The sequence below is a fragment of the Stegostoma tigrinum genome, chromosome 7, assembly GCF_030684315.1.
Source record: "Stegostoma tigrinum isolate sSteTig4 chromosome 7, sSteTig4.hap1, whole genome shotgun sequence".
Lineage (NCBI taxonomy): Eukaryota > Metazoa > Chordata > Chondrichthyes > Orectolobiformes > Stegostomatidae > Stegostoma > Stegostoma tigrinum.
Window position 1 is genome coordinate 21269964 of NC_081360.1, and position 25469 is coordinate 21295432.

Consider the following 25469-nt stretch of genomic DNA (forward strand, 5'->3'; position numbering starts at 1 on the left):
TTCCCGAGCTGCAAGAAAACAGAACTCACTGCCAGATGCTTTATGTATACCAATATTCAGTGACAGTCTCAATTACATCATTACGTTTAATCTGATTTTTTTCCTTCCAAAGAAAAGGGAAGCTTTGAAGTTCAGCAAAAGTGGGTCTGACCTACCACTAAATCAAATATCGTAAGTTAGTTAATCCAACATAGTCACTGTAACAGATATAACAGCAGAAAATTGGTATTGTTCTGTTGTTTTCTAGACTCACTTTGTATTTCGATCACATTTTCAATGGAACGAACAGCATTGGGATTTGGTCTTTGCTGCAACACTTCTTGTGTGAATGGCTCCAGCTGAAGAGAAAAGAAATCCAAATCAAACAGTTAACTTTTCACTGCAAAGTGCCAAACCTTTCATTTCTTTCTCTTAATGAAGCATAGAATTTTTCCCCTTAATCTGTTGTGCAAAATTGCAAATACATACTAACATGCTGAATCTAAATGAGAATCAAAATTTTTTTTTTAACCAAACTATTCTGCAGTGTGTACAGAATAAACAGGGCAGTTGATGGTCTGCAAATTCTAACTTGAAAATTGAGTGCTTCAAATTTAGCTTAAAAAGTATTTTAGGGTTAACGATGCCAAGGCCCTAACCCAACCTTCTGTTTTTTTTTAAAAAGAGAAACCAGTCAAATATACATCTTCACAATCCAGATATGAATTACTTCCTGAAAATGCAAATACATGCACATGATTTCCAATACATAATTTTGCTGTTTGGTAATGAGTCAAGTTACTTTCAACTGTTCTGAAATATAATTGTTTTTATTCACCTCTCTGCATTTGAAGCTTTTCTGTACTTGAAAAAGCAATTTAAGATAATAAGCCAGGAAGTACAATGCGGAGCAACTCCATTCATTTTTTTTGTTGGAGTACTGATGCTCCGATAGTCAGTGCTACTGCGCCAACTCCTTTTCCTACTTTTATCCTTTCTTTCAACTGTGATCTGCAGACACATTTACGCACAAAAAAGGAACAACATTTTTGAAAACAAAACTCTCAAATTACCATAGTTACATCATAAAATACAAATTCCACACATCTACAGCTCTGAACACACCATCATTATTTTCCAAGAAAACATACAACAGGAAACTAAAAATTAGTTATGAACAAGAGACTCTCAACACTTAATGAATGCAGTATCAATTCTCAATATTTATGAAGCACAGAATACTCTAAAAAATACACTATTCTGTGATAGAGAGAAACAAGACAGGAGAATAAAGGTTTTGGAACACAGCTGTTTATTAACAGCTTCACAAAAATAAAACTGCAGAATGCACTCACATAACTCTTAGGTTAATCATTTTCTTTGCTGAGAAAGCATAAGAGTAATAGTCTTACGTGTAAGTTCCAAAATCTGAAATGACTCCAGTTGTACAGGGAACTGTGCTTAGAAGCAATTCTGCAGAGCTGATTGATCCAAGTCAGATGAATTTAAACCATCTCTCACAATACAGATTTCTACACAGAATCCTGACAGTGTGGAATTAGGCCATTTGGCCCATCAAGTCCACACCTGCCTCCAAAGAGTATCCCTGTAACCCTGCAACTCCCATGGCCAATCACCTTATCTGCACATCTTTGAACTGTGGGAAGAAACCCAAGGACCTACAGGAAATTCACACAGACAATCACCTGAGGGTTTATTAAACTCAGGTCACTGGTGCTGACAGGCAGCAGTGCTAACCACTGAGCAATTGTGCCACCCATCACATGGCAGCCAGCTATCATCTGTTCAGAGCTGAAAAGACCTGGGATTATTAAAAACAATTGGGGAATCTCAGAATAGGTACTATCTATTGGGGCGTCACAGTGCTTAGCACTGCTGCCTCACAGCACCACACTGTGTGGAGTTTGCACACTCTCCCCGTGTTTGTGTGGGTTTCCTCCGGGTGCTCTGGTTTCCTCCCACAGTCCAAAGATGTGCAGGTTAGATGGACTGCCCATGCTAAATTGCCCGTAGTGTTCAGGGAGGTGTAAATAAGGTGGGTTATGGGAGGATGGGTCTGGGTGGGATGCTCCGAGGTTCAGTTGTGACTTGTTGGGCCAAAGGGCCTGTTTCCACACTGTAGGGATTCTGAGATTCTATCCGAATTTACATCAAGCTTACATGTGAATAATAACTTTACTTGGCTACGATCAAATCCAAACAACTTTATACTGAATGGGGAAGTGGGGGATGGGATCATTTGATGGAAGAGGTTGGCTTTTCACTTCTATCTGTTAAGCAAAGGTAAGATTTCATCTGAGTATTGAAGGATCAAAATGTTCTGTAGAAATGGTTTTCATTTAGCTATGCTGTTTCTTGGTGTGCAAATTTCAGGGAAAAAAGACATGAGACATATGAAAAGCAATTTCAAATCATCCAGGCCAATTTATACTTTAGACTCTGCATGTAACAACCTTGGGCAGTCAAGTTTTTATCCACTTGGTGCTTTGATATGTGATAAACTCCTAAGTTAATGCTCAAAACCACAGCTTTTAGAAGGAGCTTCTTTTATGCCAAAAACATTGTATAATATTCGAATGTCAACCTTCCCACTTTGCCTATTCAAACTTCTTCACAAAATGTGGATCATATCACTAATTATATTTCATTCAATTTCATTTTCAAAATCAGAAGGAAAGGAGTCAATTACCATCAGCTTTTTGTCTTTATGACACAAATTATTGGTAAAACTGATCAAGAGACCCTATGAAACACCTCATTATTTCTTTTCTAAATTAGTAATTTCATCCAAAGGCATGAAACTTACTCAAGTGTTCATCCACTGACAGCATACCTGAAGATCAAAAATTAAACAAATCTACAGGTTCACTTTTCCAGCTATAATGAGCACGTGGTCTAGCAGTTTAACTGTGCGCATGTGTGTATTAAATGTTAGCTTGGTCTGAATTCCAGCAGAAGTTATTTCATATTAAAGTTAAATAAGTATTGAAAGTTCTTTGAATTATCTGCTATATTCTGTGTCTCCATGATTCTGGAAGGAGTCCAAAGCAAATAAAATATGCCTTTTTCCCCACTATATCTACAACTGTCTTTTCTTCTTCCCGCTTTCAAATGAAAAACGCTACGTAAATAAAATCACAATTGAAATTCACAGTTCAGCAGCCAATCTGGAAGAATGAAATATATACAGTTGTCCACACATTTAAGGGGACACATCAAAGGGTTAAGCACACAATCCTGTGATTAATTTTCCTTCTGGTGCAGAACTTTATTTCTTTTTCCACATGAAAGCCCTTGTAATGCCAAAATTTCATTGTAAAGGAATTCAGAATTCAAACAAGAAGCTGTAGGTTCCAAAATGTTCTGCACATACTTATACTGGAAACATGCTAACCTACTTTACTTCAGTGCCAGGAGGAAACAATGTGTGTTAATAACTATGAAAAAGATACGGTATAGTTTACAGACCATAGTGAGGTACTCTGTAATCTAACTGTGGCATGATACTAAGCATGATCAAACACGAGTATGGACTTTTGATCCTTAACCTATCTTTTATAAAATACTATATTTAATCCGTCAAAGACCAATTTGTTTCATTTTTTTACTAAAAGAATTATTAGCATAGGATTTAAGAGCCAAGACTTACACCATCTCACTTTCAGCTGCAGAGTTAAAATGAAGAACAAATGCTCTCTGAGCTATGTTTGTTTTGTGACAGAGTCCGAAAAGGAAGTGAACAAATGCTTCAGAGAACACAAACATCGTCTTGTTCAAAGATATGGTGTAGCCTACAGTCATCTTGTTCAAACACTTCATTCCAGTGCCAGTAATAGCAAGTAGTATTTGTCAGGTCAGAGTAATAATGTCTCCTCTGAGTTTCAGTTTCACAAAGGCCAGGCCTCTGGTCAGGTCAAGGAAACTCCAGTTAACATTTCATCACAATTTTTCCACATGCCAATTTGATCAATTTTCCACGGCTCCAGCTGCAGCACATATCTATACATGTGTGCTGACTTCTACTGACATTCTTCCATTTTACAAGCAGACACCAGGACTAATGTTTGAAATTCCAGTGCTCTCACCACTGCAATGTGGCAGTCTGACAAATCCAAATGCCTGATTTCCCTCTTCCATACCGCCCACCCCCTCCAAACTCTATTTTAGTACCAGCAGGATATTCAAGTCTGTGAAAAACCCTTGCACAATTGACAAAATATCCTCTGAAAATACCATAATGTTTTCAAGGATTTAGTGGCAAATATTAGCTCTCTGTGCACAGATCACTGTCTAAGTGCAAAGCTGGAACACATGGAATAAACTGTGATTGTAATATTTTGCATTCATATCAGAATTGAAATTTTCTACTTGGTCCCTTTCAAATTGCTTTCCTCTTTCTGGTATTATATAGAGGGGTCCCTGATTTTCAAACGTTTGACTTATGAACATCTCTACTTACGAATGCGATCTTGTACGGGGTGAAATTTAAAGATTGGATGTACAAATATCTCCTTACAAATGGCTACTTCCCATTGTCCTGCATTATGTTCCAACTTACGAACAAAGTGATTTGCGAATGGACTCTGGATGGAACCCGTTCACAAACCGGGTACTGCCCATAAAGTTATATTCTGGGTATCAGTTCAGCAGTTGTGGTTATTCAGTCCAAACTGTGACACTGCATCAACACATTTCAAGGAATGTGGCAGGCACATGGGCTATTTGTGACCAACTGTGCAGATTCACTGGTCTCTTCTAGTCATAGTCACCTTAATTCTGATTAAAACAGACAAATTTCATGTAATTGCCAACTTGTTTTCTTGAAAAGAATTTTTCAGCCATCATCCATGGGCTGGAGTTGGTAAATCCAAGAGAGATCTCATGAAAAGGTTTGGTTGACAGTGCCACAGCATTGAAACTGGAATGCCAGGTGCTAGTATCAATGGAAAAGTTGGTCTAGTGGAAGGAGAAGGCAGCCAGTCTCAGGATAGGACTGGCCATTCAGAACTGAGATAATGAGAATTTTTCACATTCAGAGGGTTGTGGGTCTTTGGAATTTTATACCCCGATATTTGGGGATGCTCATTCATTGAGCATACTCTGGGCCAAGCGTGAGTGTCAGAGCAGGCATGAAGGGCTGAATGGCCTACTCCTGCTTCATAGAATTTGATTTATAGATTGTGTGTTGGCAGTTGTCCCTTCTAGCTTCATTCATGTATAAAAGCATTCTGGACCCTTTGGTTGTATGTGCAGACTCCCAGATAACTGGGCTCTTCCTGGAGTGCAGTGAACTGATTGATGATAGAATAAGTGCATTTATAATAAGACTGTCATTGGAACAGTGGTCACTAGGATGGGACTAAGTGTTCCTCAACACAAATATACAACTTTGACTTATCTGCTTTTGTGAAATACATGTAATCCATCATTAAGTGGAACACTGAGTTTTATTAGTATAATGATGCAATGCACCACTTTCACACTCCACCATTCTCAGTGTTTGTGATCAACCAGCTACACTGGTTCTGTGTAAACCTACAAAAAAAAAGGTTGTGGCATTACAATTGAAACCACATTTTTAGGTTGGGCTGTACTGGCTAGCTTTCATATCCATGTGCATGAGCCAACAATATTCCTTGAAGACAGTTTTTATGAATAAGGTTTACTTATATCATGCACAATTGTTGGTAACATGCCAAAAATATGATAATATTTCTTGAATTCCAAGTCTATATCCGTAGTCTGGAAATACAACACATTAAAATATAAATTATTCAGAATTAAAGGGGAACGTATAACTACTTATTGCTTTGTACCAGCTTATAATAAACTGGAGAGTGATCTAAATATCTTTGTTTGAAATATTAGGTGTTTTGTTTATGGCACATGTACTGTATTAAAGCTTATCTAAATACAAGTACTTCTTCATATCCAACTACAATTACACAGTCGGAATTGTTTATAAATCATGGAAATGTCCAACTGTGAGTGACAGCACCCAAGAGAAGCTTAAAGGAAAAACACAGCTTCTGCAATAACACTGTCAGTAAAATGAACACACACGCAAAATACTTGAACTCCAAACGATAAACATTAGTAATTGGCTTAAGTGTTTGTGTGCCATACGTTTCAAAGTTGACACAGAAGTAGTTGAACATCTGGTTGCACATCTGTGTAAACCTGCTGTTAAACACCGTAAGACTCAAGCTTGAGACTAAATATGATCCATGACATTTAACTTCACACAAAGAGCCTTTTTAAGAAAAAGTTATAGTTTTGAGCTATTTAGGTGAAATGCCTCATACATTATGCGATTCATGTTAAATTCACACTGCCTAGCAACCAAGTTAAACACCACGAATATTAAGAAGTCTAATTATTAAGTAAAAACAAGACACTTGGAAAGTCAAAGCACAATTCATCAGAGTCAGCATGGTTTTATTAAAGGTAAATCATATTTGACTCATGCTAGAGTTCTTCAAAGATGTAATAAGCAAAGTAGATAAAGTGGATCCTGTAAATGTCATAAACCTGGACTTCCAGAAGACATTGGACAAGGTGCTGCACAAAACGTTAATACACAAGGTAAGATCACATGGGGTTAGGGGTAATTTATTAGCTTGGAAAGCAGATTGCTTTTTGTTGGTTAGCCAGTCAGCATAAGTGGGTCTTTTTCTAGTTGGCAGAGTGTAACTATTTACAATGCATATTAATGACTTCGACACAGGAATAGAAGGTAGATAGGTCATCAGATTTGCAGTTGCACTAGACTTGGTTGATGGAGTTTAATGTGAATAAGCCTCAGGTTATCCATTTTGGATGGAAGAATCAAAAGGCAACCTATTGTTTAGATGGCGAGCAACTGAAGTGTGCTTTAGCACAAGAGATATCTGGGTCTCCTGGTACATGAATTGCAGAAAATTAACATGCAGGCACAGCAGATAATAAGGCGGGGGGAATGGAATCTTGGCATCTACTGCTAAACGAATAGGGTATAAAAGTAGGGAACTGTTGCTGTAACCGTACAAGACATTGATGTGACTGCACCTGGAATACTGTGCACAGTTTTGGAGAGATTCATTAGATTGATTCCAGAGAGCAATTTTAGATCTGTACTTTCTGGAGTTAAGAATGAGAAGAGATCTAATTGAGGTATATGAGATGCTAAAGGAGATTTACATAGTAGGTGTGAACAGAATATTTCCTTGTGGGGAAATCTTGAACTATTTGTTACAGTTTTAGGATAACGGGTAGCAGATTTAAATCAGAGATGAGGAATAAATGATTTCTCTCAAAGGGTCATGAAACTGTAGAATTCACTGCCTCAACATGCTGGGACGTGGAATAAATTTGAGAGAGATTTTTAATTATTAATGGTTGGAGGGTTACGGAGAACAGGCCACATGAGGCTGAATTGGCTATTCTGGTTCTTCTAGTTCATAGGTCCTAATCTGCAAAACAGCCAACCTTGATTTCTAACAATATTTGTTGTGGTCATGGGTCATGTGGACACTGTGTATCATATTTTGAAGGCGTTGGAGAATGCCCTTTTCATGCATATTTATAACATATACTCCAAAACAGAGGAAAGATAAAAACAGTAAGAGTTACTGTAGAAAGTTGAAAAAGAAAAGTTTACAAAGTCAACTGAGTTTGCTTTTGAAAATGAGTCTGGGGAATTAAAAATGGAAGACAAAAAAAAAGATGAATTGAACAGGTATCTACAATGGAGACAGATGCAGAATACAGGTAACATCCCAGAAATATCTGTATATCAGGAAATAGAAAGGAGGGAGGAACTCAAGAAAATTGAAATTCAAGAAATTAATCACCAGGGAAATGGCTCTAAGCAAGTTGCTGGTGCTGTGGGTTGACCAGTATCCAGTTCATATGGACTTCATCAGAGGCTCTTAAATGAAGTAGCTATTGAGATAGTTGATGCATTGATTTCAATTTTCCAAAGTTCCCTAAATTTAGGGAATGTTCTATTAGATCGGACAATGGTGAATGTAACTCCTTTATTCAAAAAGGGGAGACAGAAAACAGTGAAGAACAGCCTAATTAGTTGAACATTTGTTAATGGGATGATTTAGAACCTATTAAAGACATTTTAGCAGGGCACTTAGAAAAGTTCAAAGAAAACAAGCAAAGTCACATGGCTTTATGAAAGGGAAATCATGTTTAACCAATTTATTGGTATTCTTTGATGAAGTAACACATGCTACGGATAAAGGGTAGTGAATTGATGTACTATACTGAGATTTCCAGAAGGCCCTAAATGGATTTTTAAAAATTTAGCAAAATGTAATGAATAACATGCTACAAGGATCAGTGCTGGGACTTCAACCTTTTACAATTTATATAAATGGTTGAAGAGACTGCAGGAATGATTGCGAAATTTCCAGATGATACAAAGAAAGGTGGGGAAGTTAGTTATGAAGAGGGCATAAGAAATATAAGTAAATTAAGTCAGTGGGCAACGATCTGACAAGTGGTGGATAATATAGGAAAATATGCAAGTGTACCTTTGGCATAAAGAATAGAAAAATAGAAAAGCACAGAGATGCAGAAGTATCTGTATGGCCTAGACGATGAATCACAAAACTTCAGCACGCAAGCAAATCAAGTAATTACGACAGCTAACAGAATGTTATCATTTATTACAAGGGGAATGCACTATGTAAGTAGGGAAGTTGTGCTTTACTAATGCAGAAGACTGTTAAAGCCTATCTGAAGTACTGTGTACGGTACTGTTCACCTTTTTCAAAAAATACAAATACATTAGAAGCAATTCAGAGCATATTCATTAGACTAATATCTAAAACACATGTCTAATGAGGAGAGGTTGCTTGATCTAGGCTTGTATCAACTGCAGTTCAGAAGTGTAAAATGACTTGATTAAAACACAAGATCTGAGGTGTCTTAGTAGGTCAGATGTGAAGATGATATTTGTTCTTGTGGGAAACCTAAAACTTTGAAAAATAAAGGAGTTGCCCATTTAAGACAGGGATGAGAAATTGTTTTTCTTGAGGATCATGAGTCTCTGAAATACTCTTCCTCAAAAAATGTGGAAGCAGACTGGGCAAATGTACATAGATTCCTGGTCAGTATAGCGTTAAAAGATTATCAGGGCTAGATGGGAACATTAACATGGTCATGTTAGCCATGTTTTTACTAAATGGTGGAGTAGGTTCAAGGGTGCAAGTGGCCTACTCAAGTTCCTAATACATAAGCAAGACTAATCATGCAGAAAGAAAGAGGCACTTATTAATAACTGTGGACATGATTTGCCCCTCCCTGGAAGTGGTAACAAGATTTGGCCCCTTTTTTGCTATTTCATTTAAAGGTGAAGAGGTCCATGGCTGACTTTCTCAGCCAGCCACCCATTAAGGCCACCATGGTAGGTGAGAAAGGTGTGGCCAATTTCTTGACCAGGAAACCCAAGCAGCCTGCCTGCTGGGTTGGCGGGGGGCAGTGGAGTCACTTTTTGAACTCACCTCTCCCTGTGGGAAGGGCATCAAAAGTGCATATTTTCTTGCTGCTGGATCCTTGAGGGGTAAGCCTGAACAATCAGACTTTAGGGTTCAGAAACCTTGGTTGATTAGGAATTTCTGGTGACCCAGGAAAGCAATATGATCTGTCGAGAAACTCAATGTATGTCAGTTAGCTCATGAGGTTTTTTAGTGGCAGACAGACTATAATTAAGTGTATTAATATTGATTTTGCTGGAATATGTCACTGAAAAAGCAAAGCTTTGGAATCTTCTTGTAAAGGTTTCTCAACAAAGACTACATGGTGATACTTTTATTGGCAGAAAAGCTGCAACTGATTGCACAGTTAAACAGCCTGTTGAAACTTACTGTCCAGGATCACAGCCATCTGAATGGAATAACACAATCTGTCAATGCCAGGTGAAGTTCATCTCAGCACAAGATGCATAGAAGTAAACCAGAGGGGAAAAGAACAACGTATTCCGGACATTCTAGAATGACACACTCTGCCATAAAATGGCAATGTGTACCCATATTGGTCTTCACACAGGAAACTTCCAATCTGCCAAATGAACTGGTAAACTACTCAACAGTAGCCTCCATGAGAGAAAGAATTCATGGTTATTATTAAATGATCAGCTAATGGGTCGGATTTTCTAAAAAGTGGCAATCTCTTACAGATTGCCACTTTCGCCCTTTTTTTGATGAAAGAAGGGAGCTTCACATTTTGGACAGGGAATTATTTTCAGGCTTCCCTCAAACGTGGAACTGTACATTAATTCTGATGGTACTTAGGTAATGCAGATCCATGAAGAAAGGCAAACCATGTTCCCTTTCTACAGCAGTCAGCTACTGTATTCTGACAGTTAAAGTTCCACACAGCTGCTATTAAAGGTAAGCATGTAAAGTAAATGTGATGTCAAGGTGTGGGAGAAGAGGGTGCAAGATAGATAGCAAGGTGCCACCTGGGTAGGGCAAAATGCAGGCAGGGTGCCGAAGTGCAAGGTAACTGATTCAGTGGGGTGGTTGATCCAGCCAGGGTCAGAGGGAGGGCATATTGTGTCAAGGTCTGGGGGCGTAGTTATTTTGAGGTAGGAGGGGTTGGGGTTTGCAATGTCAGTTTGGGGTCAGTTTAATAGTTATTCAGGATTTGGTATTGAGCAACTTTCTCTGACTGTTTCACTTAATTTCATCAGAACCATCTGAATTCTCCAATTTAAATTGAGACTTTGAGGAATTGCCCAGTGGAATATTCAATTTCCCAGACAGGTCATTCAGAGTGTGTAACGTTAAGGATTCTGCAGAGTCTCCATGTGCACCTTTTATCTACTCTGGACCAACAACTACCTGGCTGGTGGAAAATCCAATCCATCATCTCTGTGCAACTTACAATGCCAAAGATCCCGGATTAATCAGTGACCTACAAAATTATGCACTGTATGGAATGACCCACAAGCAGAAGAAAGAAAAGCAGAAGTAGCAACAAAAAGTATTAGTAGAACACTGGTAATAATTTTAGGCTCTGCTAAAGTTAACGATCAGCACTCACCTCTCCTATGGGAGAATATCCATTTCACCAGCAGCAGAAATTCAGAACAAACAGAAGTTTTGGATCATGAATCTTAAGTATGGGGAAATGTGCAACTTAAAATGTGCAATTCACTGGCACCTGCAGAGTGGATGCTTGCTTATGCAAGTAACATGTTGAAACCCCAAACTTAGTTAAGCTGTTTCGGACTTTGGGCGCCTCCACAGCTAGTGTGTGTACATATATGGGGAATGTGCCTGACTATGTTAGTGGGGTGCGCTGAGTTGGTGATTTGAAAACACAATCTCTAAACAGATGGTTTCAGGCTCACAGTATGGATGCAAATTGTAGTTGGCATAGACAAATTAGTGAAGAAGGGCAAAATGTATTAAAGAAAGGGAGTTTCCACCTTATGGGGGAAGAAATGAAGAGTGAAATGTTTAGGCAGAATTCTTGTTTATTTTAGAGAAATTAAATGGTTCTAAGACATATTCACAAAATCCTGGAGGACACTTCTGAGTTCATTGTTGCAACAGGCTATTATAATTGAATTAATCTATATTACTGAGGAACTGGTCCTGCAAAACTACATTTTGTTTTGGATGTCTGCCTTCATCTCATTTATAATCTGTTGCAAAACCCACACCTGTGAGTTCTTGAACTTGTCAGCTTATAATGTGCATTGATGTTTTACCTCATTTCCAAGTAAAGCAGAAACACATGCTTCTGAGGCATCACAAATGGCAGTGAGATCATGGCCCCCTTCCAGGGCTAGCACGACACGGCCTCCAGCCAGGCCCATCAGCTGTTTGGTAAGGTAGCCAAAACCTATGTCAGGAAAGAGGAAATGCAAGAGAAGTCAAAGGTCAGAAGCCTACTTTGACTCTTGGAGAATGATCAAAGTTTCCAAGTATTACATCACATCTGAAATGGCCACCAGGGATTACTGGGACTAAATGTATAATATAAGCCAGGTTCAATTTCAATAAATACAATTTACTATTTCAGCTCATGCCTTTTTGATCTTCTGTTTAATATATGCATTGCTTTTGTGATAAATGTTTTGAATTTCCTAAAGTGGCATGCCATCTCCTTCCTAAGGGCCTCCAAAAAAAAATGCCCACTTCTCATTTGCTCTGAGGAAAAGGCAGCAAATGGAATATTATAAACAAACATCTCAGAAACGCTTAAAAATTTCTACTCATGAAGAAAACCATTAACCATATGCTTTTAAATTCTTGCTATTTTAACCCTCAAATTCTAACATACACCCTTTGTTTATGACTTTTTGAACAAAGACTTATTTTACAGCTCAGCCAGTAAACCCATGGCTCCTCTGAAGGATTTAAAGCTCCTTTTGAAGATTAGTGCTCATATGTTCCTTCCCTCCCCCTCAGGGCTGGAACATATAGGTCATTTACTGTCACTAATTTAGTTGTCAAAATCTTAAGATTTAAAAAAAAGCTGTGCTCTAATTAAACCACTCACTTGAAAATAAAACAATTTAATTTGTCATGAAAAGACTTACACTTAGCAGAGACTTTGTAACCTCCAAGAGGGGCAGGGTGTCCTTCTACTGCATCGAACCCAGAAGACACAAGTACCATATCAGGGGCAAACTCATTAGCAATGGGCATCACTACTGTCCTGTAAAGATAAACAAATATCACACTACTTAGACTGTCATAAACAATTACTCATCCTTATGATATTGTTTAAAAAATTGTCTCTAATTAAAAACATCAACAGTGAAGGCATTATCAGATTAAGTTCATTTTTGGCTTCATTTTACACAAATCTAGAAATTATGAAAAAACTTATGCTGACTCTATTACTTCCATATTGAGAAAAGCCTTTTTTTTAAAAAAAAGACTGATATCTTTATTGCTTTAAGGTATTTGGAAGATATTGTGCTGAATTTAAATCCAAATAGGTTTATTAAACTGAAGTCATTGGACCAGTGCACTAGTGCTAATAGAGAAACTTGCACATTCAGCTACTGCAGTATGAGAACATGGTTAACTCTGCTTAGATCCCGATCTGTCATGCAGAGAACAAGTTAGCAGCGATCATACATCTAAGCAAAATGGCTGAATCTGTACATATATCAGTAGACAGATAGTTATACTCTAGACACAATCAGAGAACGCATGGAACAACATGAACAGTCTTTACTTATGTTTTACAGGTGAGATGGGGAAGATTCAAATCTGAGAACTCAACCCTTAACTGTATTAGAATTTCTATCTGAAACTGAAGAACAATGGAAATGAAAGATGCAGATCTTAAAAAATATCTCACACCAAAAACATTCATATGATATTACAGCATAGTAATAGATTCTTTAGTTCACCAACTCTGCATCAAACTATACTGATGGCTTAGCTGATCCCAATCTTCTGCTTAATGTGCATATATTTTAACTTTTTTCAAGCGATTACCTTTTGCAATCCATTTGGTAACAGCATATGATCCTACTTGACTTTCTGTTTAAATAAATACTTTCTAACTAATTCATTTAATTTTTGTTTTAAAGATTTTTCAGCATTGGCCATCATTGCAAACACTCAATCATTATTCAATCTACATCAGCCAAGTGATTACGATGAAGTCTTTATAATCTTGAAATTTTACAATGATACAAATATCCCTGATGCCACCCAAAGTCTTTCAGCAGAAGTTACTGGCCACTCCTCCTCCAAATTGTTACCAAATTAGTTAAAGTAGAAACTGGCAGAGGCTGATTTCAAATGTAATACCCTTACACCACAATTACAACAATCAGGCACTGACTGAAAAACTGCAACGTTCATAAAGACAAAGGAAATGACTAACATTATTTCCCAAATGTTGAGAGTTTGATAATGTTTTAGGTTTTGGGTGGAGTGGCTGGCAAGTATACTGTACTTTGGAAAACCATCTGAATGTTTTCATATGTGACACCTACAGATTATGGTAAAACCACTTCAAACATATGACTGTTACGGAAACCAATAATCGTCTACGTGCTGGACCTTTCATTAACTGTAAATGAAAGAGTGAAAGTGCGTAGAACACATGATTTTAACTAAATTCTGACCACCCTATAGGCTTCCCTTTGAGTGGTGTAAGGCAGAGATTTCATCCAATTCATAGCTCAACTTATTCATAAAACATATTGATTTAGAAAAGGGAGGATTACTGTGCATTTATTAAATACATAGCTCATTTATTAAAGGTGTACAATTAAATTAAATATCTTACCAATAAGCAGGTTTAATGATCTCATGGGCTGAAAGTGTTAGCCACTGAGCTTTTAAAGTACCAATGATGTGTTTCTCAAAGGAAAAATGTAGAAACCAACAGGATGTAGGTGAAAAAGGTATTAACATGCATTTTTTGTTTAAGCAATGCATCTGTTGCCTGCCGCTGTACTGGAACAGGAGGTTGTTAATGTCATCAATATGCTTCCGGAACCGGAAGCTGATGCTGAGTCCATCCGCATGCACAAGTGCATTCCCCTGATGACCAAGGTGCATTTGTCACTCTCATTCCATTTGCAACTCTGCTCGGTGCTCTACTTCCCTACTCTACTTGGCACCCTATTTGCCACGCCTCCACTTATTTCATTGGGATCTCTGTTCCCAACACCTCACTGTTCAACATCTCTGAATGCAAAGGAGACAATGAAGCAGCATGGCTGTGAGCTGGAGGGATATTGAAGTTGTAAGCTGGACAGCCAAGTGTTGGGAGCGGGCAGTAAACAAATTATGATCCTAGGATTTGAATTAATTGAAAACATTTAAAAGTTACTCATTTATTAATCTTATTCTTCAATGGAGGTACTTTGCTGCAACATTACTGGTAGTGACATTAAAAAAGCAGTGACTGCATAGGCTGAGAGTGTACTACCTGCAGCTGCAATGGCACAAATTAGCTTTTTGTTTGAGATTTAGTCTTGCAGTGTTAACAGGCTGCTTCCCAACATCATTCACAAATCCAGATCTATCAGTCACATTGGGAAAAAATACTTCTATCAAATGCAGTGTCATTAAGTTACTTGGGTCAGCCACTAACTGACTAAATACTGTACCGAACATGACCCAAACTGATATGCTTTAAACTAGAGATTTACAGGACTTCCAAGTAGTTTCTATGAAAAATTGCATTTTCAGTAGATTGTGCATGTGTTTCAGTGGAAGAAAGAGCAATTTTCGCAGTGCTGTGTTCTTACAACAGAGTTAATTATTGATCCAGGCAAGAAACAAGAAATATATTTGTTACACTCCATGTTATAATAAAGTCAATTCAATTCTACAGTCATGATCATCAGCCTTATTTAAAACAAAGCTCTAAATTCAAGAAGTACTTTCTTCAACAGTCTATAAACCTTGGCTGAAGCATACAATTACAATTTTCTAACCAACAGCAACTACTAGGATTGGAATGAACACCTCAGATAAATTTTTTATGGGATTCAAATATGATTTGTCCATGTCAGTGCCATCAGTTCAGAAAATTGCATCAATTCATGAAGACATGCGAGGCTAAGCAACCAATGACCCATCATCTAAAATAGCTTCAACAAAATAATAAAAGCTGAAAGAACTAAAGATGCTGTAAATCAGGAACAAAAACAGAAGTTGCATGAAAAGCTCAGCAAATCTGGCAGCATCTGTGAAAAAAATGTCAGTTAATGTTTTGGGTCTGGTGACCCTTCCTCAGAATCTTCCTCCCAACTCTGTTCTGAGGAAGGGTCACTGGACCTGAAACATTAACTCTGATATTTTCTTCACAGATGCTGCTAGACCTGCTGAGCTTTTTCAGCAGCTTCTGTTTTTATTCAGCAACATAATGCAGTGTTTGCAAGAGATCAAAATGGAAGCTGAAGGAATAATTACCATCTCCTGCCATATAATACTGATCTGAATGATCAGAACAGACAAGTCTATTTTGCGATTGCTTTGTTTAGTGGCAAATGGGACAATTGCAAAAACGCACACTTGTCAGTGACAGTCTTCAGAGGGTGAACACGAGCTACTGGGAGGCAGGAGCTCAATTAATCATCCAATTTTTCCAGTAATTGAATAAATAGAAAATAAATTTCTGGACTCAATTTTAACATCTCAATATTGTGCATTTGTTGTAATACCTTTCAACTCATCATAATTAGATCAAACAAGTTTTTTCAAACCTATGATATTTAAGGAGGCACTGTTCACACATTGACTGTATGTACTAGGAAAGAAGAGGAATCACAGGACGCTTCACTTTTGTTACAATGATGTCACGTGAAATGAGTCAATTGTTTGCTTTAAAATGATGTGGACCATTCTGCTCTAGAGTTGGGGAAAAAAGCAAAAGATTCAGAAAATTTGTTAAAAATGCATTCCTCTGAAACACAGATTACACAGAAGAAGCCAGCAGCGAACTTTTTAAACAAACTATAACTTAGTTGTAATTTGTCCCTTCAGTTATTTGATCAGTTCAATTTGCGGAACCTTATTTAGCACTTCTTGAAGTTGATTAGAACATTGCAGAATAATCAAGTATTTGTAATGTGTTCATAAGAAAAACAAAGTTAGGGGGCAATGGGAAGACTAAAATAAAACAAAAATACTTCCACTCATTGTTATCAGCAGGAGCAGTAAAGCAGCAGCAAAAATGGGGTCAAATTTGCTCCCTGTAACATCTGATGTGTGAAATTCACTCTGGACATGTAAAGGAACAAACGGAGTGTGGTTTAGATAAAGACTATTTAGAACAACGCTGTTAGCTGATTTGATTTTCACTGTGAAAAACATTAAAAAGTATATGATAAACAGAAGTTTTTACACAAAACCAACCTGAATTCATTGGTTTAAAAAAAGGGCAATTAATTGTGTTAATAAATAACTTGAGTGCTACTGAAAAGAAAGAGACAATGTTGAAGCTTTTTGTCTTGCACTCATGAGAATTCACAAGAATGCCAAATTTCAAAGAGCAACAATTTATACTGCATGAGAAAAGGGTGCAAGATGCAAAGCTTTGATAGTATGCCTCTTCATCAGACAATTTATCAATTGTGCTTAGAGTGAATCATATTACTCCAGAGCAGCAAGTGGCAAGTAGACAGCTATATACTTTTTCATAATAAGTGGTAGGTAAGAAAGAGAAAATAATTAAAACAAACTGGGGTAAGCAAATTATCACAGTCCATTCTTGCCCACGTTTCTGATTACGGTTTGAGATACCATCTGCTGATGTACATAAATGGGCTATGTACTCACCTTTGTGATTGGATAAAAAAGTACATGGCAAAGGGAAACCTAAAGGAAGGAGCAATTAAAAATACAAGAAGCTTTAAAAATAACTTGGATGTATTTCATACATATTATTGTTTGAAGGAGTAGGTTGGTCACACTGGTAACATACTAGCAAGGGATATTCAATTTTTGAGGTCGTGTGCTTTCCACAACTCTGCATTCCTGTATGGTCATGAAAAGGACACCTGTTAGGGAATGACCATGGCTGTTTTATTTGAATCACAATACTAATAACTACTTGAGACATTTATAAGCCCGTCTGTTGCACCTAGCAATTGTAGAACAAGGACTGCAAAAACAAGAATACCATCACCTTGGTGGAAGTCTGGTTACCTTAGAAATATACAGAAAAAGAAATATTGTACCAATGTAAAACTTCAATTATGACCTTTTAGTTCAATCAAAATATGTGTATTACAAAATCTCTTTGACTGCATATGGCTTTGCATTGAAAGCATAATATTACTGACCAATTCATTAGCAATACAATTTCTTACCTTTCTCATCCAACATATGTAAAAAGATAATAAGCTCTTAAATAAGCTCTAAATTGTTGCCTCAACTGCAAAACTGTTCATTTGCAGGACCATACTGCAATTACAAATAGATTGCAATTGACAATACTTGTCCCAAACATGGCTGTGCCATTACTTTAGAATAGTAATATAAAGCAGTAGTGCAGTATGTGGTTGTTATTGTTATACTTGAGCTAGTGTATGTCAGAAATTCTCCTTTGAAGCTCCTTACCTCTCCTCCCCAGTAAGTTTCCTACAAATACGCAGACACCATGTTTTAGTATTTATCTGCACTGTACGCTTTTCCAAACAAAGGAAGTGCTAGAAGCTATGACAGACTGAGTCAAAAGACATTGAGTGTTTGGACTGAATATGAATAAGGTTTTGGACCAATGTTGTGGCTTTAAATGTCAATGGAAAGGAAAAATCAGAACTGCCAGGACAGAGGCAATTGACAAACTCAAGTACAAAAACATAAATTGCTGGAAAAACTCAGCAGATCTGGCAGTGTTTCCAGCAACTTTTATTTTTGATTCTGATTTCCAGCATCTGTAGTTCTTTTGGTTTTGTTTTGACAAATTCAAGTATTTTGGTTTGATGATAAACATCAATGTTGCACGCAAGAATGAAATCCAGGTCTGATTATCTATGCAGGATGCATGAACAGTAAATTAAGTAGCTTCTGAAAGTCCAAAAACATCAGCAGGAAGTAGAAAAAACATCTAGTGGTGTTACACAGAATAGGTACAAGCCTTGGATTCTGAAGAAACAGGATGAGCAAAGAACAACATTTTTTTTGAACTGTGGGTGTGCAGAAGATGCCCAAATATCAGTTCAATGGACAGGAAAACATGTGAGTGGGCTAGATCAAGTGTAGCAGATCAGGAGGAAAGATAACCAAATATGAACTCTGGAAAGAAAATCTTAAAGGTCTTCAACTAGCACCAATTGAAGGAGAAATTGAGAATAACAACAGAAAAGAAACAGAAGTCAGATGAGTGGATAACATTGAGATATGGACTGAGGCAGGATTTTGAAGAAAGTTACAGGACACGTAAGACGGTATCATGAGCCTCACTGAGGTCATGGTGACAATGAATGCAGACTGTTCCAAAGTCAACTCCCACCTGTAGCTTAACAAGCTTTATCCAGTCTTAATTAGGTTATATAAAGCAGACATTTCAATGTTCACAACAATGTTAGACCATAAGAAATAGGAACAAGAGTAGGCTGTTCAGCCCCAAGCCTATTCTACCATTCAACAGGATTATGGCTGATCCGACAGTCCTTATGTTTACTCTCCTGCCTTTGTTCTGTAACCTTGATTCCCCTACTGATCATGAATCCATCTATCACAACCTTACATATACACAAGAACTCTGTCCCAAAGCTCTCTGTGGTAAGGATTCCAAAGATTCACAACCCTCTCATATCAGCCTTGCATTTGCACCCCCTTATTCTGAGTCCACGCCTGCTTGCCTTCGCCCAACCCATGAGGGGAAACATCTGTCAGCATTTACCTTGTCAAGCCCCTTTCGATGAGGTCACCTCTTATTCTTCCAAACTCCAGTGAGTAGATTCCCAATCCGTTTAGCCTTTGCTCATTAGACAGTCCCTCCATACTGGCTATCATCCTCATGATCCTTCTTTGAACTGCTTCAAATGAAATATCTTTCCTTAAATAAAGGGACCAAATCTGTTCATAGTACTTCAGATATGATCTCTCCACCATCTTGTACAGTTGCAGTAATCTTTGTGCTAGCTTTTCACGTTTTGTGCACAAGTTCCCCTAAGTCTCCTTTCTGCAGTTTGTTCTCATTTAAATAATACTGTACTTTTGCTCTTCCCTCCAAAATGAATGAGTTTGCATTTTCTTACATTATACTCTATTTGCCAATGTTTTGCTCATTTAATCTGACAATATCTTTCCATAAACTGTTTGTATCCCTGTAGCAACTTGCTTTTTCACCTATTTTTGTGTCATGTGCAAATTTGGCTACAATACCTTTGCTTCCCCTTTTCCAAAGTCATTAATATTATATTGTAAACAGCTATTGTCCCAGCACTGATCCCTGTAGCACCCCACTGATTACGGTTTACAAACCTGGAACGAACCCCTTATCCCCACTCTGTTTCCTGCCAAACTGCCAATTCCCTATCTGTACCATTTTACGACCTCCAACACCATGGGCTCTTCTCTTATGACTTTGTACCTCAGAAGATTTTCGGAAAGTTCCAACACATCTACTGGTTCCTTTCTGTCCATTCTAGTTGAGACTTTCTTGAAAAGCTCTTAATAAATTAGACATGATTTCCCTTTCATGTAGCCATTCTGACTCTGCTCGATTACATTAAGATTTTCCAAATATGCTGCTATTACTTCCTTAATAGTTGGTTCCAACATTTTTCTAACAACAAATGTTATGCTTATCAGCCTATTGTTACCTGCATTTTGCTTCCCTTTCGAATGCGAGTATTAAACTGGCAGTTTTCCAATCCCCTAGCACTTCTCCAGAATCCAATGATTTTTGGAAAATCACATCCAATGCATCCATAACATGTAGCTACTTTGAATTTAGGATCCTAGGATGTAAGTCAACAGGGCCAATGGACTTTTCTGCTGTTAGTATTTTCCATGATAAAGGCTGTTGCAAAGTATCTGTTTAACTCTACTGCCATTTCCTTGTGGCACATAACTATCTCCTTAGATTCATTTTCTAACCAGCTTATGTTCATATGGTGCTGTTTTTTTGTTATCTACTTTTGCTATAGGTTAAATAGTACATTTCCCCCCCTCTTGGACCACCAATTCTAGAATTAAAGATATCTTGCACCACCATCTGATGATTTACTATTTACTGACGAGAGTGGTCACTGAAGAGCTTTATTCAGAGATCCAATTATAATTCACTTTTGTCAGAAACCAGCAGGTGTAGTGAGCACACTATTTCAGCATAATTTGAGGCATCCAAATGGTACCGGGTGCCATTGAGGGTATAAAAATTTTCAAATACTTCTCAGGCACCACATGTCAGCTGTGTTCTATACTGGAACCAAAGTGCAATACCAGATCCGTGATAACAGGTAAATAAGCTTTCACATCTTTGCTTGGTATGCTGGCAGGGATCTGCTGTGTCAGCTTGTATTTCCGCAACCAGGGCAAAACAGAATGTGCCGACTGGGACAAGTGCTATCTACTGCCTCTGAGCTGCAGGTAACTAATCAAAATATAAACAAGGATACCACTGGTGTGGAAGAATGTTTCTCCTGTCTAAACTGCTCTGGACGAGCTCTACGCAACTGGTTAGAGTAGATGTCAAGAGTTATTGTAGTGGAATAGCAAAAGTGGATGGATTAATGTTGACAAAAATCGATGAAAGGTTAACAACCTGAAACAGTAACTGATTCTCTCCTAAAAAATCTGCCTCACCGACAGAGTGTTTGCCACATTTATTGTTTTTAACTTAAAATTGTGTACGCTTGAAAACTGTAGAGACTTGTGTAGTGTGACAACTGTCCACTACAGAGACAAATAAATTGCTTCATTACTTGCAATTAAATTGCTCTTCTTGCAAAACCACAGTTATAAAGCTTCTCCTTTCATACTATCTTCACTAAGCAAGCATGCTAGCAATCCTGTCAAGTGAACAGTGCTGCGGCATGAATTTGAGCTTCAATTATTACTGTGGCAGCCAATTCTGTTTTGGACTCATTAAAATGCTATGAAAATCCTGCCTATTGCTTTGAATCTAGGAGATCCGACTGATTTTTCTGGGCATTTACTCTCAGATTCAGTTTTTTTCTGCTTAAGGAATGATGCACTATTGTAAACAATCTTGTCTTGTTATGAAGAACTTTAGGTCAATGCATACCAACAACAGAAGCTACACATTGCTTGCTGCATTTATTGAGAACTATTTTCTGATATACATATTGCTGGGTGCCTCATTTGTCTTAGTAATGTGGTATATGAATTACAGTGTCAGTGTGATGTCAAGTATATTGATCATGTTTACTAATAACTGGTGGATTGTATCAAACAGTATATCCTTTTGGTTGTTCACAAAAGGCAGAGTACTGACTCAGCAACATGTGCTTGCAAAACTCAGAATACAATGCCCCACATCACATATTATTCTGCAACTGAACAGTGCTTGCCAAACAATCCCAAATGTGCTAATAATTATATTCAACAACCAATTTAAGATTATCAATTGAGCTTCCAGTTAAACATGCCAAAAGATATATATGCCATTATTGTACATGTACCACATTCAAAAAAGATTGTAGAGAAAACAAAAGAAACTAAAGGACAGTGAGTCTGACATCTGTGGTATGAAAACTATTGGAAAAAATTCTGACGGACAGAATTAGTCTCCACTTGGATAGGCAAGGATTAATCAAGGATAGGCAGCGTGCATTTGTAAGGGAGAGAACATGTCTCACAAATGACTTTTTTATGGGGGCGGCCTGATGTGTAGATGACGTGGTGCAGTTAATATAATCTACATGGACTTCAGTAAGGTTTTTGACAAGACCTCACATGACAGACTAGTTCAGAACTAACAGACCATGGAATCCAGAGCAATTTAGCAAATTGGATCCAAAATTGGCTTAGTAGCAGGAAGCAGAAGACAAAGATCGAAGGAAGTTTTTGTGATTGGAAGACTAGCGTTGTGTGGCATACCACAGTGTTTGGTGCTGGGTTTCTTGTTGTTTGTTGCATACATTAATGGTCTAGACATGAATATTCTCAGTAAGGTTGCACTGGAATTGGTGGTGTGATAAATAGCAAGGAGGAAAGCCTAAGACTACAGGATATCAGAGATTGGTCTGATGGGCTGAACAATGGCAAATGGAAATTAATCCTGAAAAGTGTGAGGTGATCCATTAATGGGAGGACTAACAAGACAAGAGTGTACACAATGAATGGTAGGACCGTAGGAAGTACAGAAGTTTAGAGGGACGTTGGTGTGCATGTCCACAGATCCTTGAAAGCTGCAGGACTGATAGATAAGGAGGTTCTGTGGTATTGGCATACTTGCTTTCATTAATCAAGGTAATGAATACAAGAGCACGGAGGTTATGATGGAACTGTATAAATGTTAATTAGGCCACAGCTGGAGTACGGTGTGTAGTTCTGGTGACCACACTTTAGGAAGGATGTGATTATGCTAGAGGTGATGCAGAGGAGATCTGAAATGATGTTGCTTGGGCTGGATTGATTGAAGATAGGCTAAAGTTGTTTTTCTTACAGCAAAGACAACTAAGGGTTATCTGATTGAGGTGAAAGAAGTATTTATGAAATGCTGACAGGGTAAATAGAGAGAAATTGTTTATTGAGGGGTCAACAACCAAGAGGCATAGTTTTAAGTTAAGAAGCTGGAGGTTTAGAGAAGATGAGAGGAAAAATGTTTTCATGCAAAAGGCAGTGGATATCTTACTGTCTAAAAAGGGTGGTTTGATGGGAACCCTCAGGACAATTAAGAGCTGTTTAGATGAAGTCTTGAAATGCCATAGAATACAAGGCTACGGATCAAGTGCTAGAAAATGGGATTAGAATAGATGAATGTTTGTTGGCCAGCACAGACCATAATGGACCAAAGGACCTCTTTCCGTGCTGTAAAACTCTGACTTTATATTTCACCATGTAGAGAACCGTTCAATGCAAACATAAAGAACATGTCTGTGCATAGCACCTTTTTCAACTAAACAACAGCTTTAGGTGCAACCAATCCCTTGTGTATTCCCCCATGGCAATGCCTTGACCAACAACAGTTGACTTGTTTGATGTGAACTTAAACAAAAGCTGGAAGTTAAATGTTCCCTGGTGCATTCTTCATGGCAAAACCTCAACCAGTCAGAATCTATTTGCCAACCAATCTGCACATTTTTACAAAGGACAAGTTGTTGTGCTCTTTGAGATTTGGTATTCTTGCAATTCCATCTTTATGTGTGAAGGCAAACAGCTTCGGCAGCACGTCTGTTATTTTCAGCAATGTTTAATGTTCCTGGCATACCAGTAAATGGCATCTAGTTCTTGACTGTGGTGCTATATACGGGAGTAGAATTTTATAAAAGCAAACTGCAGGCGCTTATCAACTTAATTTTTTGTACATTTTCATGACAATAATGTTTATATTCTGAAAGCTTTCCACTCAGCACTGTAAGGGTTAAAACATGTATCTTTAAGCACCATCGAGCGTAAAGTACTTCTGATTCCCCACAAACTTCAAAGACCTTGCATTTGGCATTTCCAAGACTGGTTTGAATTAAGTTCAATTCTACACTCTACTTCCAAGTTCATGGTGAAACTGAGTGCCTTCTGGATTTCATTATGTCCAATTATCTTATCTTTTTTCATCTTAGGCTTGATCCCCAGCAAATGCAACGTGGCATTCTATAGGTCTACATAACAAGGTGCTGCCTTGAAGGCATCTATTGTCTCTGGAGACCTGCAAACTGCTGAATATATGACCTGTTGCAATTTCTTTCTAAGCCTGTGCGTGCTATAAATTCTACACTTCAAAGCATTATTTTGCTAGAAATTGGTGAAACAACTTGCAGAAAAAAAGTTAGTTGAAATACGTTAACTTTAAATCTCCAAAATACATGGCATCACCCTAGAAACTTGGCAACAGATTAAAAACCCCATTAGAATCACTTTTAGCCTACACGCTTTGTAAATAAGGCTACAAAAGTCTTGCAATTTTTTCATGAACAATTGCACTGGCATGTTCTGAAGCCTTATCTGAATGCTGACTTGTAAGTTTTCAAAGCAGATGTTTGCAAATATTCATGGACTAAGTACTCTTTGTAAAATATCTGGTTAGTAAGGCAATGCTAAATACTGTGTTAACCTATCTCAAACTAAGGCAAACAATTTCCATCAGTAATTTATACACTTGGATGATTCATGTACTCCAGAAAGCTATTTATAGTGTAGACGGATATGCAATACTAATAGAGATGAAACAAAGCCTGAAGCTGATCTGCGTAGATGCAACAAGATTTACTGCAGCTGATCTTAGCAGCTCAAGCAATGAGTAGAAGAAATCAGTGAAGGTTGATGCTTTCACATTATTAGAGCTGTGCACATTTGGATATTAGGTGAAGTGGGGGTTAGGTTTGGTAGTATTGCCCAAACATGACTGTCAAACATCTTGTATGTATTTTATTTATAATATATATATTACACACACACGCTCTTATTTGCTGGATAGATCTTGCTTATACTGCTCTTGGTTTTCCCCAGATACATGGATACTGATAGATGAGCAAGGTGGAAGTGCTTTCACAAACAAGTTATATCCCATCCCCATTACAGTAAGTTATTTTGCTTGGCAGTAAGGCGTGCATACCCTGAACATATGTGGGTTATATACTTTAAAAAGATTTCAAGACCTGTAAATACGGAGCGGTAACATTCAAATTATCTGATAACACACATAACTATAATCATTATTAATTTTTAATCCTTTGTACTTTTCTAACTAACCCCATACCCTTAATAAAAATTGGCTTCTTTTCCATTTAAATAACTGGAGGAGTCAGAATTTTGCATCTATTCACCTCTTTTTTCGTTGAAAGAAAACTAACCAACTAAACAATAAAATCTTGCTGATTATGGGCATATGTTTTGATTACAACA

General features: G+C 37.6%; 1 protein-coding gene across 10 annotated transcripts in view; it reads right to left on the minus strand.

Annotated features, from left to right (window-relative positions):
• hdac4 (histone deacetylase 4) overlaps positions 1–25469 on the minus strand; it is a 532576-nt gene that overhangs the window by 6140 nt on the left and 500967 nt on the right. For all 10 annotated transcript variants that reach the window (XM_059647103.1, XM_059647104.1, XM_059647105.1 and 7 more), the window contains 3 exons: positions 12548–12666; positions 11714–11847; positions 254–338 (listed from right to left, as the gene is read on the minus strand). In XM_059647103.1, coding sequence (XP_059503086.1) covers positions 254–338; positions 11714–11847; positions 12548–12666 — 338 coding nt within the window. The remainder of the gene's footprint in view (positions 1–253; positions 339–11713; positions 11848–12547; positions 12667–25469) is intronic.